At 40.7% G+C, this 13,511-nt stretch overlaps 1 protein-coding gene across 2 annotated transcripts in view; it reads left to right on the top strand.

Moving 5' to 3' along the window:
- The first annotated feature begins 11,991 nt into the window (after window positions 1-11,991).
- Window positions 11,992-13,511, top strand: part of Asb9 (ankyrin repeat and SOCS box containing 9) — a 35,345-nt gene continuing 33,825 nt past the window's right edge. For both annotated transcript variants that reach the window (XM_052171636.1, XM_052171637.1), the window contains exon 1: window positions 11,992-12,073. In XM_052171636.1, the coding sequence (XP_052027596.1) occupies window positions 11,992-12,073 (82 nt within the window). The remainder of the gene's footprint in view (window positions 12,074-13,511) is intronic.

Raw genomic sequence — 13,511 nt, 5'->3', positions numbered from 1 at the left:
TTAAAGTTGAAATCCTTGTATAAAAATTCCAGAAAGAAATGTACATGAACATATGTGATAACAGATGACATTTTTGGAAAGTATATTATCAAAGACAAAAACTTGACAGGCAAATACTGATTAAGTAAAATACATTGAAATGTTACAGCAAAATGCTATATATTATGTGGAAGTGAGAGATGAAAAGGAAGAAACCTGTATGTGACCCGTGTAGCAGTTCTCAAGTCAATATTCTGACCACGTAAGTAGGATAAAAGGCATTCTTTCCCAACACTTAGTGTCCTTGCCTTTCTAAGTGGAGAATGGGAAGCAACCGTTTGGATTTTGTTGTTGTTCTGAATATGGGTGTGAATGTTCAATCCTCACTTGCTGAGTTACTGATTATAAAGTATTGAAACCTTCAGTAAAGCCCGAAACATATAGGACAGCCTTGTCACTTTTTAGAAGCTATTAAAGGAACAACCTAGATTTTTTCTTTCTTATAAATAAGAAAGAAATAAATAATCTAAAATAGATTCTTCTCTCATGCAATGCGTCCCAGCTCCAGTTTACCCTCCCTTCACTGTTCTTATCCCCCTACCTCTCCCCTCTCCCAGATACATTCTCCCTCTCTTTCCTTTTCAGAAAAGGAAGGCCTTTAAGAGATAACAGTCAAAGAAGACAAAACAAGATAAGGCAAGGCAAAATCCTTATATCCAGGCATGACAAGGCAACCCAACAGGAGAAAAAGAGTCTCAAGAGCAGGCAAAGGCGTCAGAGATGCACCCGCTTCTACTATTGAGTCCCACAAAACCACCAAGCTACCAGCCATAATTATACGCCGAGAACCATGTGCAAACTCATGAGGGCATGCTTGCTGCTTTGGTGTTTGTGGGCTCATGTGAGCCCTGTTTAGCGGATTCAGTTGGTCATGTTCTACTGGTGTTCCCCATCCCGTCTGATTCCTATAATTTTCCCTCCCCAACTTTCTAGGGGCTTGGTGAGCTCTACGAGGAGGGACCAGATAGAGACCCCCAATTTAGACTCTTTCTCTCTGCATAATGTCTGTCTGTGGATCTCTGCACCTGCTCCCATCTGCTGCCAGAGGAAGTCTCTATGGTGATACAACTGGACAAAGCACCTATCTATGGGTGTAGCAGAATATCATTAATGATCATTTCATTGTATTTTTTAAAAGACAGCCATATTTGGTTCTATGTTAGGTCTCTCTGGGCTACCCAGTAGATTGTTTATCTGGCTTTACATGCTATAGGATACATACTGCATTACATAGTAGCAAAAATATGTTAACTCATCTGTTGTAAGTGGGATTGCCCATTTCTTGCTGTCATACACAGATATAACAACAAAATATAGATTATTGAAGAATTTTCATGAATCTTACAGCGCATAAGATCAGATAAGAAGGGGAAAAGGCAGAAATAGAAAAGATTAGGTTAAAGAGTTACAATGATGGGCAACTGCATTAGATAAGTTAGGTAACGTCCTGATAGAGTAACTGGATTTTAAAATTATTATTCATTATTTATTATATATAATATGTACTAGTTAGTTTTTATTGTCGGGGTTTTAGTTATTTGTTTCAATGAATTTGCAGTTTATTAATCCATCCTTCCTCTCTTAGTAGGATATATGTTCCAAGTTCCCAGTGGATTCCATAAACCCTGGGTAGTCTTGGATGCAGTCTTTAGTATGCTTTTCCTATACCTACACACTCATGATAGAGTTTATTTTAGAAACTAAGCACAAGAGAATATCAGTGATAATAGTAAAATAGAACAATTATAATATAAATCAACATAGGTGTTCAACAATAGAGGAAAGGGTTAAAAATCTGGCATATGTGCAGACTGCCCAGCCCTGATAATCTCTACATCTAAGCCCAGCACAATCTCTACACCTAAGGTTCAGGGAAAATCATAGGGAAGGGGATGAAAAGAGTGTAAGAAGCAGAGGACCAGGGCACTGGTTGCTAGAATAGTGCCTTCCAAATAGGGAAGCTGTACCTGTGACATCTCAACAAGACAATTGCTGAAACACAATATGCATAATAACAACACTAATTGTCATTCTAGCCTGGATGGGGGAAGTTCACAAGGTCCTGTCCCTAGACGAAGAACTAGGCAGTTAGTGGTTGCTGAGAGAGAGAATCAGTCTTTTCTGGGGACCAGCTCCTGATAGATTATCCAGACCTAAGTGGTCAGCCCTAGACACATGTAAATATGCACAACACTAAACGGACACAGTAGGTTATACATATTCTTGGAAAATATAAATTTAAATTATAAAATGTGATATATATGTATATATCTATATATGTATATATGTATACATATATATACATGTATATATGTGTATACATATATATACACACACACACACACATATATATATATGTATATATATGTAAGATGAAACACTTTCCTAGCCATTAGGAGGAATGAAGTCATATGGTTTGAAGTCATTGTTTTCAGTCTAAGTGAATTAAGTCCATCCCAGAGAGACAAGTGTGTACTTTGTCTCACTTGTAGTTCTAGATTTCATATAGATACATAAAATCATGTATACACATATATGACAAGAAGGTATAAACCACAGGGATATAGGGACTAACAGGATGAGGAAGGGTTTAAAAGAGGACCACAGTGAGGTACAGTGAGGAATATGCTTAACATATATTGTATAATTGTATGGAAATGTCTCTGTGTAGTGATGGTAATGCATATGATGAATCCATACAATACAATTAAAAGAGTAGTAATAAAGATATTTGAATGTGCCCTCTCCCAAAATACCTTATTGAGCTACAGCCCCCCCTCCATTTCTTAGTGGTAATGTAAGATGGTACGACCAATGCCTATGTAAGCAGATGACATGATGGGAACAGTGGGGGCATTGTGATGTAGCACCAGACTACTACATCCAGTTTGCTTGAACACCAGATGTGTGGTACTGTCCCAGCTGATTTGATAACCAAGGTAATTTCTTAGACATTTAACTAGGATGGGGTATGACCAGTGGAGTGGAGAGTACAGATATTATTAGATGAAGGGGTGGTTTATGTATTGGGTAGGACAAAGTAAGAGACATTTCATTGCTCTGATCAGAATGGGGCAGAAATGAAGACTTGTGAGTTATTTTCAGGACTTCTCACTGATTTCACAGGTAGTTGGCCGCAAGTGTCTGAAACCTTGGGGAAGTTAAACAGTAGATAAGAGAGAATACTGTATGTCTTTTATCTTTTTACTCTAATTGAAAGTAGTGATCCTATCAGAAAAGAATTTGTCATGGCTGCTTCTTTCAGAAGCCTTATGGAAATAGTTTTGTAAGTTTCAAAGGTTTTAGTATTAAAATTATTCTATCATATTCCATAATGTTAGCTGCTTATATTATTTATAATTTCTTGTTACCATGTGTGATATTGACCCAAACTTTATTTCTTTATAATTAATATTTATGTGTATGAGTGTTTTGCCTGTATGTATGTATGTGCCTGGTTCTCCTGGAGGTCAGAAAAGGGGGTGGAATCCTCAGGAACTGGGGTTAAAGATGGCTTCACATCACCATGTGGATTCTGGGGATCAAATTCAGGTCTGCAAGAGCAGCTAGTGTGTTCTTTTAGCCATCTCTCCGGTCCTTATTTCTTTATAATGATAAAGAATTATAATATTTATGGTATATAATTATATATTATATATAAATTATATATAAAAAGCATAAGCTAACTTATAATTATAAAAAAAGGCTTTGAAGAATATTCCTTCCTTAGATTCTCTTTGACTTTCTCTTTTCCTTAATAAATCTGTGTTTACTTTGCTCAACACAGTGTTTGAAGGACTTCTATGCTGGCTAGTTTTATGTCAATTTTACATAAACTAGAACAGTCAAAAAGGAAGGAGCCTCAACAGCTTTCATCATAAAATGTGGCTTAAGGCAAGCCTCTAGGGCATTTTCTTAATTGGTGATTGATGGGGGTGGACCCAGCTCATTGTGGGTGGTACCACCCTGGGTTGGTGGTCTTGGGTTCTATAAGAAACCAGGCTAAGCAAGTCATGAGGGAGCAAGCCAGTAAGTAGCACCCCTCCATAGCCTCCATATCTGCTCCTGTCTCCAGGCTACTGTCTTGACTTCCTTTTATGATGAACTGTGATGTGGCAGTGTAAGTCAAATATACCCTTTCCTTCTCAAATTGCTTTTGGTCATGGTGTTTTTTTGTCATAGCAATAGACACCCTAACTAAGACAACCTCTTTTTCGGTTTGTAGATGTAAGCTTTATGTATTTAAACATTTAAACTAACAATTTTAAAAATTTAGAATGTATGAACAATGAATAATTTTGGGGGGAAAATCGTGTAATTTTTTTTCAGTACTGGAGATGAACCCTAAGGCTTCTTAAATGCTTGGCAAGCATTGTATTACTAAGGTATATCACAAATACTGGGGAAAATATTTTCATAACCTAATATATATATATATATATATATATATATATATTTATACACACTATATACACTACATACACTATATATATAACTATTTGTGTCTATCTATGCAGATATACAACTGATCTGTATACACTACATGCATAGCTACATTACTTTTGTTTTTATTTTCTCCTCCTCTTCCTCCTCCTCCTCCTCCTCCTCCTTTTAGACAGGGTCTCTTTCTTTAGCCCTAGCTATCTTAAACTTGCTATGTAGACTATGTAGACCAGGGGCTGGCCATGAACTCATGAAGATCTGCTTGCATCTGCATATGCCTCTTGAGTGCAGCAATTAAAGGTGTGTACCACTCCAAGAGCCCTATTATCTTTAAATGAAGCCTGCCTATATCACCTAACAGTTTTAAACCCCAATGCATTAAAACTCTTTTTTAAAAAAGAGTTATCTATTTATGCCATGTATGTGAGTACACTGTCGCTGTCTTCATACACACCAGAAGAGGGCATTGGATCCCATTACAGATGGTTGTGAATTATCAAGTGGTTGCTGGGAATTGAACTCAGGATCTCTGGAAGAGCAGTCAGTGCTCTTAACTGCTGAGCCATCTTTCTAGCCTCTGCTTTAAAACTCTTAAAGAAATTCCCATGTTTACATAGGTCATTCAACATTTCTAATACTTTGTTCCCATTTTATTGAAGATGTCCATGTTAGTTACTTTTCTGATTGCAGTAGTAAAATAAGCTAACAAAAACATCTTAATATGGAGGAAGGGATTTGTTTGGCTTACTGTTCAAAACACAGTATAATATGGTAGCAAAGGCTTGACAGAGAGATAAATGCTGCTGCACCATCTGCTTTCTCCATGCTATTCAGCCTAGGACCCCAACCATGGAATGATGCTGCTCACATTTGAGTGGATTTTTCTGACTCGGTTTACTCAGTCTAGAAACTCCTTCATACAATATGTCTAGAGCCTCATTCCTTAGGTGATTCTAGTCCCTATGAATCGGACAATATTACCTATCAAAATGTTTCCCTCAAAGCAATTCTTGTCCCCCATATTTTTAATATGGGCATGCCAAATGTAGATAGGACTCATGTATGATCCTTCTTTTTTGTGGTAACAATGTTCATTGTCAAGAATGCATGCACTGAATGCAAAAACAAAAGCATGCTCGATGCTTTAGCGCTTCAGAGACATTGCCTGAAGCTGCTAGGCTGAGGGGGGAATCGCTGAATATCCACAGCACATCAGAAGCCAATGTTCTCCCTAACTGAAAGACCTCATATTTTCTCCCATTGAAAATTATGGCCAAGATCTGCTTTTTGCATGAATGTAGGAATGTATTCTCTTCTTTAGATGATCTCATACAACAAACAATACATTGCTAATCACATAAATGAACTGACTTAACTGGTAAAGAATGTGTACCATGTTTTAACTTCTGTTTACTGATTTTGCCACCCCATTCCCACCTACCATTGCTATATCTTGAAAGCTTCTAGCTTGCTCAAGAATTGCAAGAATAACTCAATGACTATCTTTGTGTTTATTGCCCTAATTCATTTTTCCATGGTTGCTTCTCCTAATGTATTTGTAAATGTTCTCAGACATATGTGTGTGACTACTGTATAATATATGTACCTCTGTATATGCGCATCTCTCTATGGGAAACAGTACATAATTACTTACACATATATATTTGAATGAACTATTTGTAAGTTGTGAACATTGTGATCTCTCACCATGGCTAGGGTTAACAAGAGATGGGACGGGCAAAAAGCAGTTTTTAAAACATTTATTTATTTATTTATCTATCTATTTATTTATTTATTTATTATGTATTCACATGTGTACACACATGTACACATGTGCATACCCAATTTCATGTATGGAGGCCAACAGACAACTTGTCTGAAGTTTGTTTTCTTCTTCCTCAATGTGGTTCCCTGGGATTGAACTCAGGTCATCAAGCTTGGTAGCAGTAACCTTTTACTAGCTGAACCATCTCACATATCTAAGTGGGAATCAACAATATCAATTTCTAAGGTAAATGCTATAGTGTAGTTTTTTTGGGGGTGGTGGTGTTAAAGCTAAGAGCCAATGATGATGAAAATATAAAAAAATAATGTAAGCAAGATGGGCTATTGTTTGTTGTTATGACCCTGCATTACTGTACAATGTAGAGTCAAATTTACATTCCCAAGTGACAGATTGGGTTGTTGCCCTAGTGAGAGAGGATTCATCAGCCTTTTCTGTGTGTGGAAGCAGAGTAGTGGGCACATTTCCTCCTTGGCCTCATAATCCCATGCGATTCTGCCCCAGTACGCTCTCATACCTTTCCCAAGAACACAGAGATTCTCTCTCAGACCACAGGGCAGTGCTGATCAGGCGGAGGTGAGACAGGATCCAGTCCAGTGCAGCCAGCATGCAGACTGACACTTCCTCAACTGGGCCACTGATGTCTTTCATCTTGTTTCACCATCCAGCATTCTATCAAGGGCCAGCTAGTCATGAAGACTCTTTATTCTCTTTTATTCTAGAAAGCCGCTCATTTGGCCTTTCGGGTCCCTGCTTATTTATTTATATTTTTTAAACAATGAAACAAAATGTTTATATTTTCTTATTTTTTTTTGCAGTGACATTTTCTTAAACTTGCATGGATATATTGTGTTTGGAACCAATTTACCCTCCTTTCCCTCCCTGCAATCTTCCCCCTCTTGCTTTTCCTTCTTTTATTCACATACAGGCAGGAAAAATGGACTCACTGGTTATGAAAAATAAAATAGACCTCCAGGTCTTTTTTTTTTAAGAGTCTAGACCCATGGTTACATAGATAATAGATAATTTTGCCATTTAAATTCACCTCAAGAATACCCCATTATGCTAACTTTTAAAAAAACATACTCTTGTTTGAACCTTCTGCTATACCTTGGTGGACAGGAATGTATGGGTGCTGTCTAAAGCAGCACCAGAGTGCTTGCTCGGCCTGCAGCACTTCCATCAGTGAAAGATAGCAGCTTTGCCAGAGGAGCATATAATTCTGAGTCAGAGAAGCCCAGACAAGCCTCCTAGCTCCTAAAGGGTCTCCATTGGGAAAAGTGCTGGGTGGTTGGTTTTGGATCAACCTTGACTCAGAAGTATCCTCCCCCCATATCGTCCCTCTATCTGTGTGTCTTATCTCTTGTCACCCTGTCTCTCTGGCCTCACACCCCTTCCCCACAGCTTCAGTTCTAGCTTATGTGTACTGATGTTTGATTTTCGAGATAGGGCTTTGTTATGCAATCCTGGCCTGGTGTTACTAAATAAATCGCCTAGGCTGACCTTCCACCTCAGTCTCCGGGAACCTAGGATTCCAGGGGCGAGCCACCATACTTGTCCATTGGAAGCCACTTTCAAGGATCCCCAAATCCTCAGAGATAAATGGGCTACTAATCTGTAAGTGGGGTGTGATTTGGTCATCTAAGTGAGGGTGGGGCATGGACACAGACTCCTGTGAACAATGCCACTTTGAATGTGTGTGGCCCTGCCATCTGCTACACACTACAGTGTTTCCGTTGTCGTTATTACCCAACCTGGAACAATTTCACTGAACACACACACACACACACACACACACACACACACACACTTACAGGTACAATAGGGCTTACTATTGCTGTCTTCTGGGTTATAGTCAAGCATCTTATTTTTTTTTTCTATAATCATAGCTCATACACATTCAAGCATAGTTCAGATTTTTAAATTAGTTTTTAAAATGCATGCAGTTCTCCTCTAGGGAAACTATTATCAAGCAGTTTAAAAGCCCAGCTCCCATCTTATTTGCTAGCAGTGCTCCACACAAGAAATACAATGAAAAGATTCAAAGCTGCTGAATTCCTTTCCAAATATTAGTGTAACAACTTGGGAATGTCCTTTATGGCTGTTTTGAAACTTAAGATTTGACTGTGGAGAAATCGCATCTTATTCAAACTAAATTTAATGTGAATGGGCTGGAATGTGAAGATTTAAGTGGGCACAAATGGCAGTAGTATCCTGCTGCCCTACGATGGCCCTCTGTTTAAATCCCTCCCAGCCCGTCTATGTTGGCAGTAAATTTCTTACTTTCTGCCAAGTATGCTTATGGTTCTGTGTGTCTCTCCTGGTACAGTATTGAAGGATTTGCATGCACATAGCTTTCTTCTGTGAAGACAGACAGTAAGCAATTTGGCTGCACTTATCCCGATTTTAAATGAGCAGCCTCTCTTTAAAATTAAAATTTCTACTGAGAAGATTATAGATTCATGTGCAGTTTCAAGAAATAATAAAACAAGCTCTCCTGTGCCCTTTGCTTCCCTCAATGGTGATCTTTGCAACAGTACAATGTCATAACCGGAAGTCAATTATTCCTGGGAAGGGGAGATAGATGGCTCAGTGAGTTATGTGGTTGCCACATAAGTCTGAGGGTCTGACTTCCGATCCCCGGATCACATGTAAATTCCATGCCGGTATGGAGGCTTGCTTGCATCCTGGTGTTTGACAGAGGATCCCCAGAGGATGCTGGCTGCGAAGACTAGCTGAGGCTGCGACCTCTGAGGTTAAGTGAGAGACTGCAGCAATACATAAGGTAGAGAGCCATTGAGAGAGACACTTGACATCGGCCTCTGGATTCCATATGCACACGTACACACATACATTTACTCACACACATGAACATATGCATGCATACCAAACATGCATATATGTGCTGGGGAAAAAAAACCTACTGATCTTTTTCAGAATTTCCCAAATGTATTTGTATCTAGTCATGTGTGTGTGTATCTTTGGTTTCACATCATTTGTCACATGTGTAAGAACATACTTTTTTCTTTTTTTCTTGGATATTTTCTTTATTTACATTTTAAATGTTATCTACTTTCCCAGTTTTCTCCCCTCCAGGAAACCCTCCATCCCATCCTCCCTCCCCCTGCTTCTATGAGGGTGTTCCTCTACCCACCCACTCCACTCCCACCTCCCCACCCTCAATTCCCCTACTCTGGGGCATCTATACAACCTTCATAGGACCAAGGGTTTCTCCTCCCATTGATGCCCGACAAGGTGGTCCTCTGCTACATATGCAGCTGGAGCTATGTGTACTCCTTGTACTCCTAGGTTGATGGTTTAGTCCCTGGAAGCTCTGGGGAGTCTGGTTGGTTGACATTGTTGTTCCTCCTATGGGGCTGCAAACCCCTTCAGCTCCTTCAGTCCTGTCTCTACCTCCTTCATTGGGGACCCAGTACTCAGTCCAATAGTTGGCTGTGAGAATCTGCTCTGTGTTCACAAGGCTCTGGCATGGCCTCTCAGGAGACAGCCATATTTAAAACATTATAAATTTTTAAATTGATATGTGTGTGTGTGTCTGTGTGTCTGTGTGTGTGTGTGTGTGAGTATGTGAACATGAGTGACAAGGGATATCCAAAACATGGTATTGGATATCATGGAGCTAGCGTTGTGGTACAGCTCTGAGGCGATGGGTTAGTCAAGAAACAAAGAACACCACATAGTCACACCCTACAACAAACCTCACAAAAAAAAAAAGATTTATGGAGAAAGGGGCAAGAGGGTGCCTGTCTCTGCTCAAGAAAGAAGAAGGGGGGGGGAACTGAGCAGGTTTCTCAGGGGAAGAGTTTTCCAGGGTGGAGATTTTCCAGGGTGGGGATTGGCGGGATTTCAAGCCAGGCCCAGGGATTGGTGGAATTTTGAGCTCAGGGACTGGTGGATTTTGGTAGGTTTTCACGCACAGAAGTGGACTCTGACCTTTTACCCTACAAAAGTTGCAGGCAGCTGTGAGGTTCATGATGCAGTAAGTGCTCTTAAGGACCGAGGCATCTCTCCAGCCCCATAAAAACATAACCTTGAACCAGTACTTCCATTCTTAGGCATCTCTTCTCCATAAAGACTTGCAAGTTCGGCCAAAGCAATGTGTGCAGAAACACTGATTACAATATTGATCTAGTAGTCCAAGAAATGGCAATGTCCTGCTAGCATCATTGGTTAGCAAGGAAATGCTTTGTTTTGTTTTACTGGGTTTCTTTTTGGATATGTACAAAGGCATGCACTAAAATTATGAAAGATGCCACAAGGTGTTGCAATGTGCACCTGTGAGCTTACTTAGTACTCTGGAGATGGAGGCAGGTTCGCAACAAGTTTGAGGCTAGCCGGGCTATCTAGTGAGCTTGAGGCTACCCTCAGTCATACTCAATCTGAACAAAAGCAAGCGAGCAAGCACACTTGCAAGCACAAAGCGGTTAAAAAAATTAGTTACTAACTGTTTCAATTGAGAAGCCACACATCTCAAACAGAAACAAATCTACCGCGTTTGGGAGCGAGCTGGTGCTTGAGAGCAGCTCAAAGGCTTCTGAGGGTCGGGCATCCTCTTTAACCTGCACGAGATGAAAAGAGGGAGTCTTTCCTGAGCAAGTGACATGGAGCGTGAGGTTTCTTGGTACAGGAGAGCGTCATGGATGGTGAAGAGATTGGGGGTGGGGGTGGGGGTAGGGGGGTAGAGGGGTGGGGGTGGTGGGCAGGAAAAGCAGCAGCTCCTGATACCAGGAGGCTCTGCTCACACCAGGCTCCTTTCAAAGTCGTGGGTGGTGGCAACACCAGGGATTGAGCCAAACCAGCACCTGGGAGTCCCGTGGAAAATGAAAAGAGAAAAGTCACCCGTACTGTACTGAAACCTTAACATTCGTGGAAGCAGACTGAGGGTACCTTAACGAAAGATAGCAACTCCCTCCCACACCTGTGGTGACCCTGCCATGCATTTATTCATAAGTTCAATCCAAATCTGTGCAGGAAGTGCAAAAATAAGGCATGGCATGAACTTGCAGCGTCCCCACCCCCAGTTGGAAAACAAGTTCTTTCTATCCCTCTCCCACCTCTACCCCTTGCATTTTTTGTAACATACAGACACATTTTTCCACAAGACACTCCCAGCAAAATTGAAAACACATGTGCAGATGGTCAGGCTGGGCTGTGCATGTTCATGTGCAAGCAGTTTCTCTGAGCCGCTGCAAAAGCAGCTTTCTCAGCTCCTGGATGCTGGGGCTTGTCTGAGTAGCCCCTAAAGTAGCAAACAGACCTCTGTCGCTGTTACATCTTCTTCCTACACCCAGCTGCCTCCATGCTCCAAAAGTTACAAAGTGTGGATTTCCTTTCTGATAAACTCTAAGGCTTGCTCCCTGATTGGTCTCAGTGTAGAAAAGGACGTGACATCAGCAACTTTTCAGACTTGAGACCTGGGGGGCTGTTGTATACGTTGGCCTGTCTCCAGCCTGCTAAGTGGTGTGTGTGTGTGTGTGTGTGTGTGTGTGTGTGTGTGTGTATCTGCATGGGAATCTGTTTGACCACAGGTAGTACTCACATTACCCTGCCTGTGCTGTTCTCTGCCGCAGACTGCCTGGACCAAGACTTGTGCAGTTCAACCAACCACAGAATTGGAATTTCCCAGGGGCACCGGGAGCATGGCATTTGAATTTTCCTGAACAACTGAAGTGGAACCTAAGAGTTTTCTGGCCTGGGAAGATACCATGGATGGTGAACAAGGGGGCAGAAATGACAAGCCAGGAGGCTCTCCTCACCTGAGATTTCTTTCAAACCCATTGATGGGGGGTGAGTCATAGAACATGGGAAATCAGAGTGTTGGGGAGGATGGTTAATGTGTTCAAGAGCTGGGCTATGTCAGTAGGACTTTCTGTGGGGTTTCCATAGGGTAGCTGGTGGACAGATGTCCACTGATTGTTAGTCTTCATCCTTTATGTGATTATTCAAAAATACCTTAATCTGTAGAGTCATAAATGTGAGACAAGTTTATTATTACAGAGCATTTTCCAGTGGCGAAAACTTTTGCTCCAAGGAGACACTCACCCTTTTTTGGTTCAGGTATATTACTTATTAAATAAGAGGTTTAAGAGTTACTTATAAGTAGCTGTGTTTTGGTCTCCTGTGTAGTTCAGGTTGACCTTAAACTCATTATCCTCCTGGTTTAGCATCTGAAGTGCTGAGATTTCAGGTTCGTGTGTGTGTGTGTGTGTGTGTGTGTGTGTGTATTTAGTCTTATAGGTACATTGTAATTGCTAAAAATTATCTTATTAAAAGTTCCCTTAAATATTTCATTTTTGGTGAAGCTGGGTTTCTCAAGTATATTGGCTGGTTGATGGACCTGTGAATGTTTACAGTGAGTGAATGTGGGAGACTCTGTATTAGCCAATGCATCAGCCAATGGGTGCAACACGTGCCTGGAGGAAGTCTTTGTAGCGTTTAAAAAGTCTCAGTTCTAAAGTCCATCAACCAGCCAATATCCTTGAACTATGTTAGGTGTATTGCTGCTGAGGAAGTGACAAGACTGGGTTGAAGCTTGTGTATCTTCATCCTCAAGCAGTCTCTACATGATACAGACTGGGAATTTCAGGGACCACACCTTAGGAACCACTGCACAAATCCAAGGATACAGCTGATACCTGGGTCAAACTTCAGATATGACAGAGAAAGGGCTTTAATTCTGAAGGAAAGAGAAATTGGATTGTGCCATTTGATTCAATATTGTGGCAAAATGAGAGAAAGCATCTTAAATTGTGAAGTTTGTTTGTTTGTTTTTTCTTAAACCTCAAAATAGGTGAGACAGAAGAGCCAGGTAAGAAGGAAGCTGGAAGGAGAGCTGGCTTAGTGCAGTGAGGGGTGAGGGACAGCGTTTCCTTTCTTTCACTCTGTTATATGTTCATGTTGCGTGTGTGTACAAAAGGGTAAGTATACCTGTGTATGCAGATACGTGAAGGCCAGAGGTCAATGGCTCGCATCATCTGTAATTTCTCTCCACCTTAATTTTTTGAGGCAGGGTCTCCAACTGAAGTTGAAGCTTACTGATTCAGTAACTGTGATTGGCTAGAGAGCTCCAGGGATCCTCCCTTCAACCATCTTCCTAGCGCTGGTATTATAGACACATTGGTGTAGTTTTTTTTTTTTAAATGGGATGCTGTGGATCTGAACTCATGTCCTCTTGCCTATGTGGCAAGCTTCCCCCCCCCCCTTTTTAAAAAAAAATCAATTAACT

This window comes from Apodemus sylvaticus, chromosome X, assembly GCF_947179515.1.
Source record: "Apodemus sylvaticus chromosome X, mApoSyl1.1, whole genome shotgun sequence".
Classification (NCBI taxonomy): Eukaryota; Metazoa; Chordata; class Mammalia; order Rodentia; family Muridae; genus Apodemus; species Apodemus sylvaticus.
The sequence above is the reverse complement of the archived record's forward strand: the minus strand, read 5'-3'. Positions and strand labels throughout refer to the sequence as shown.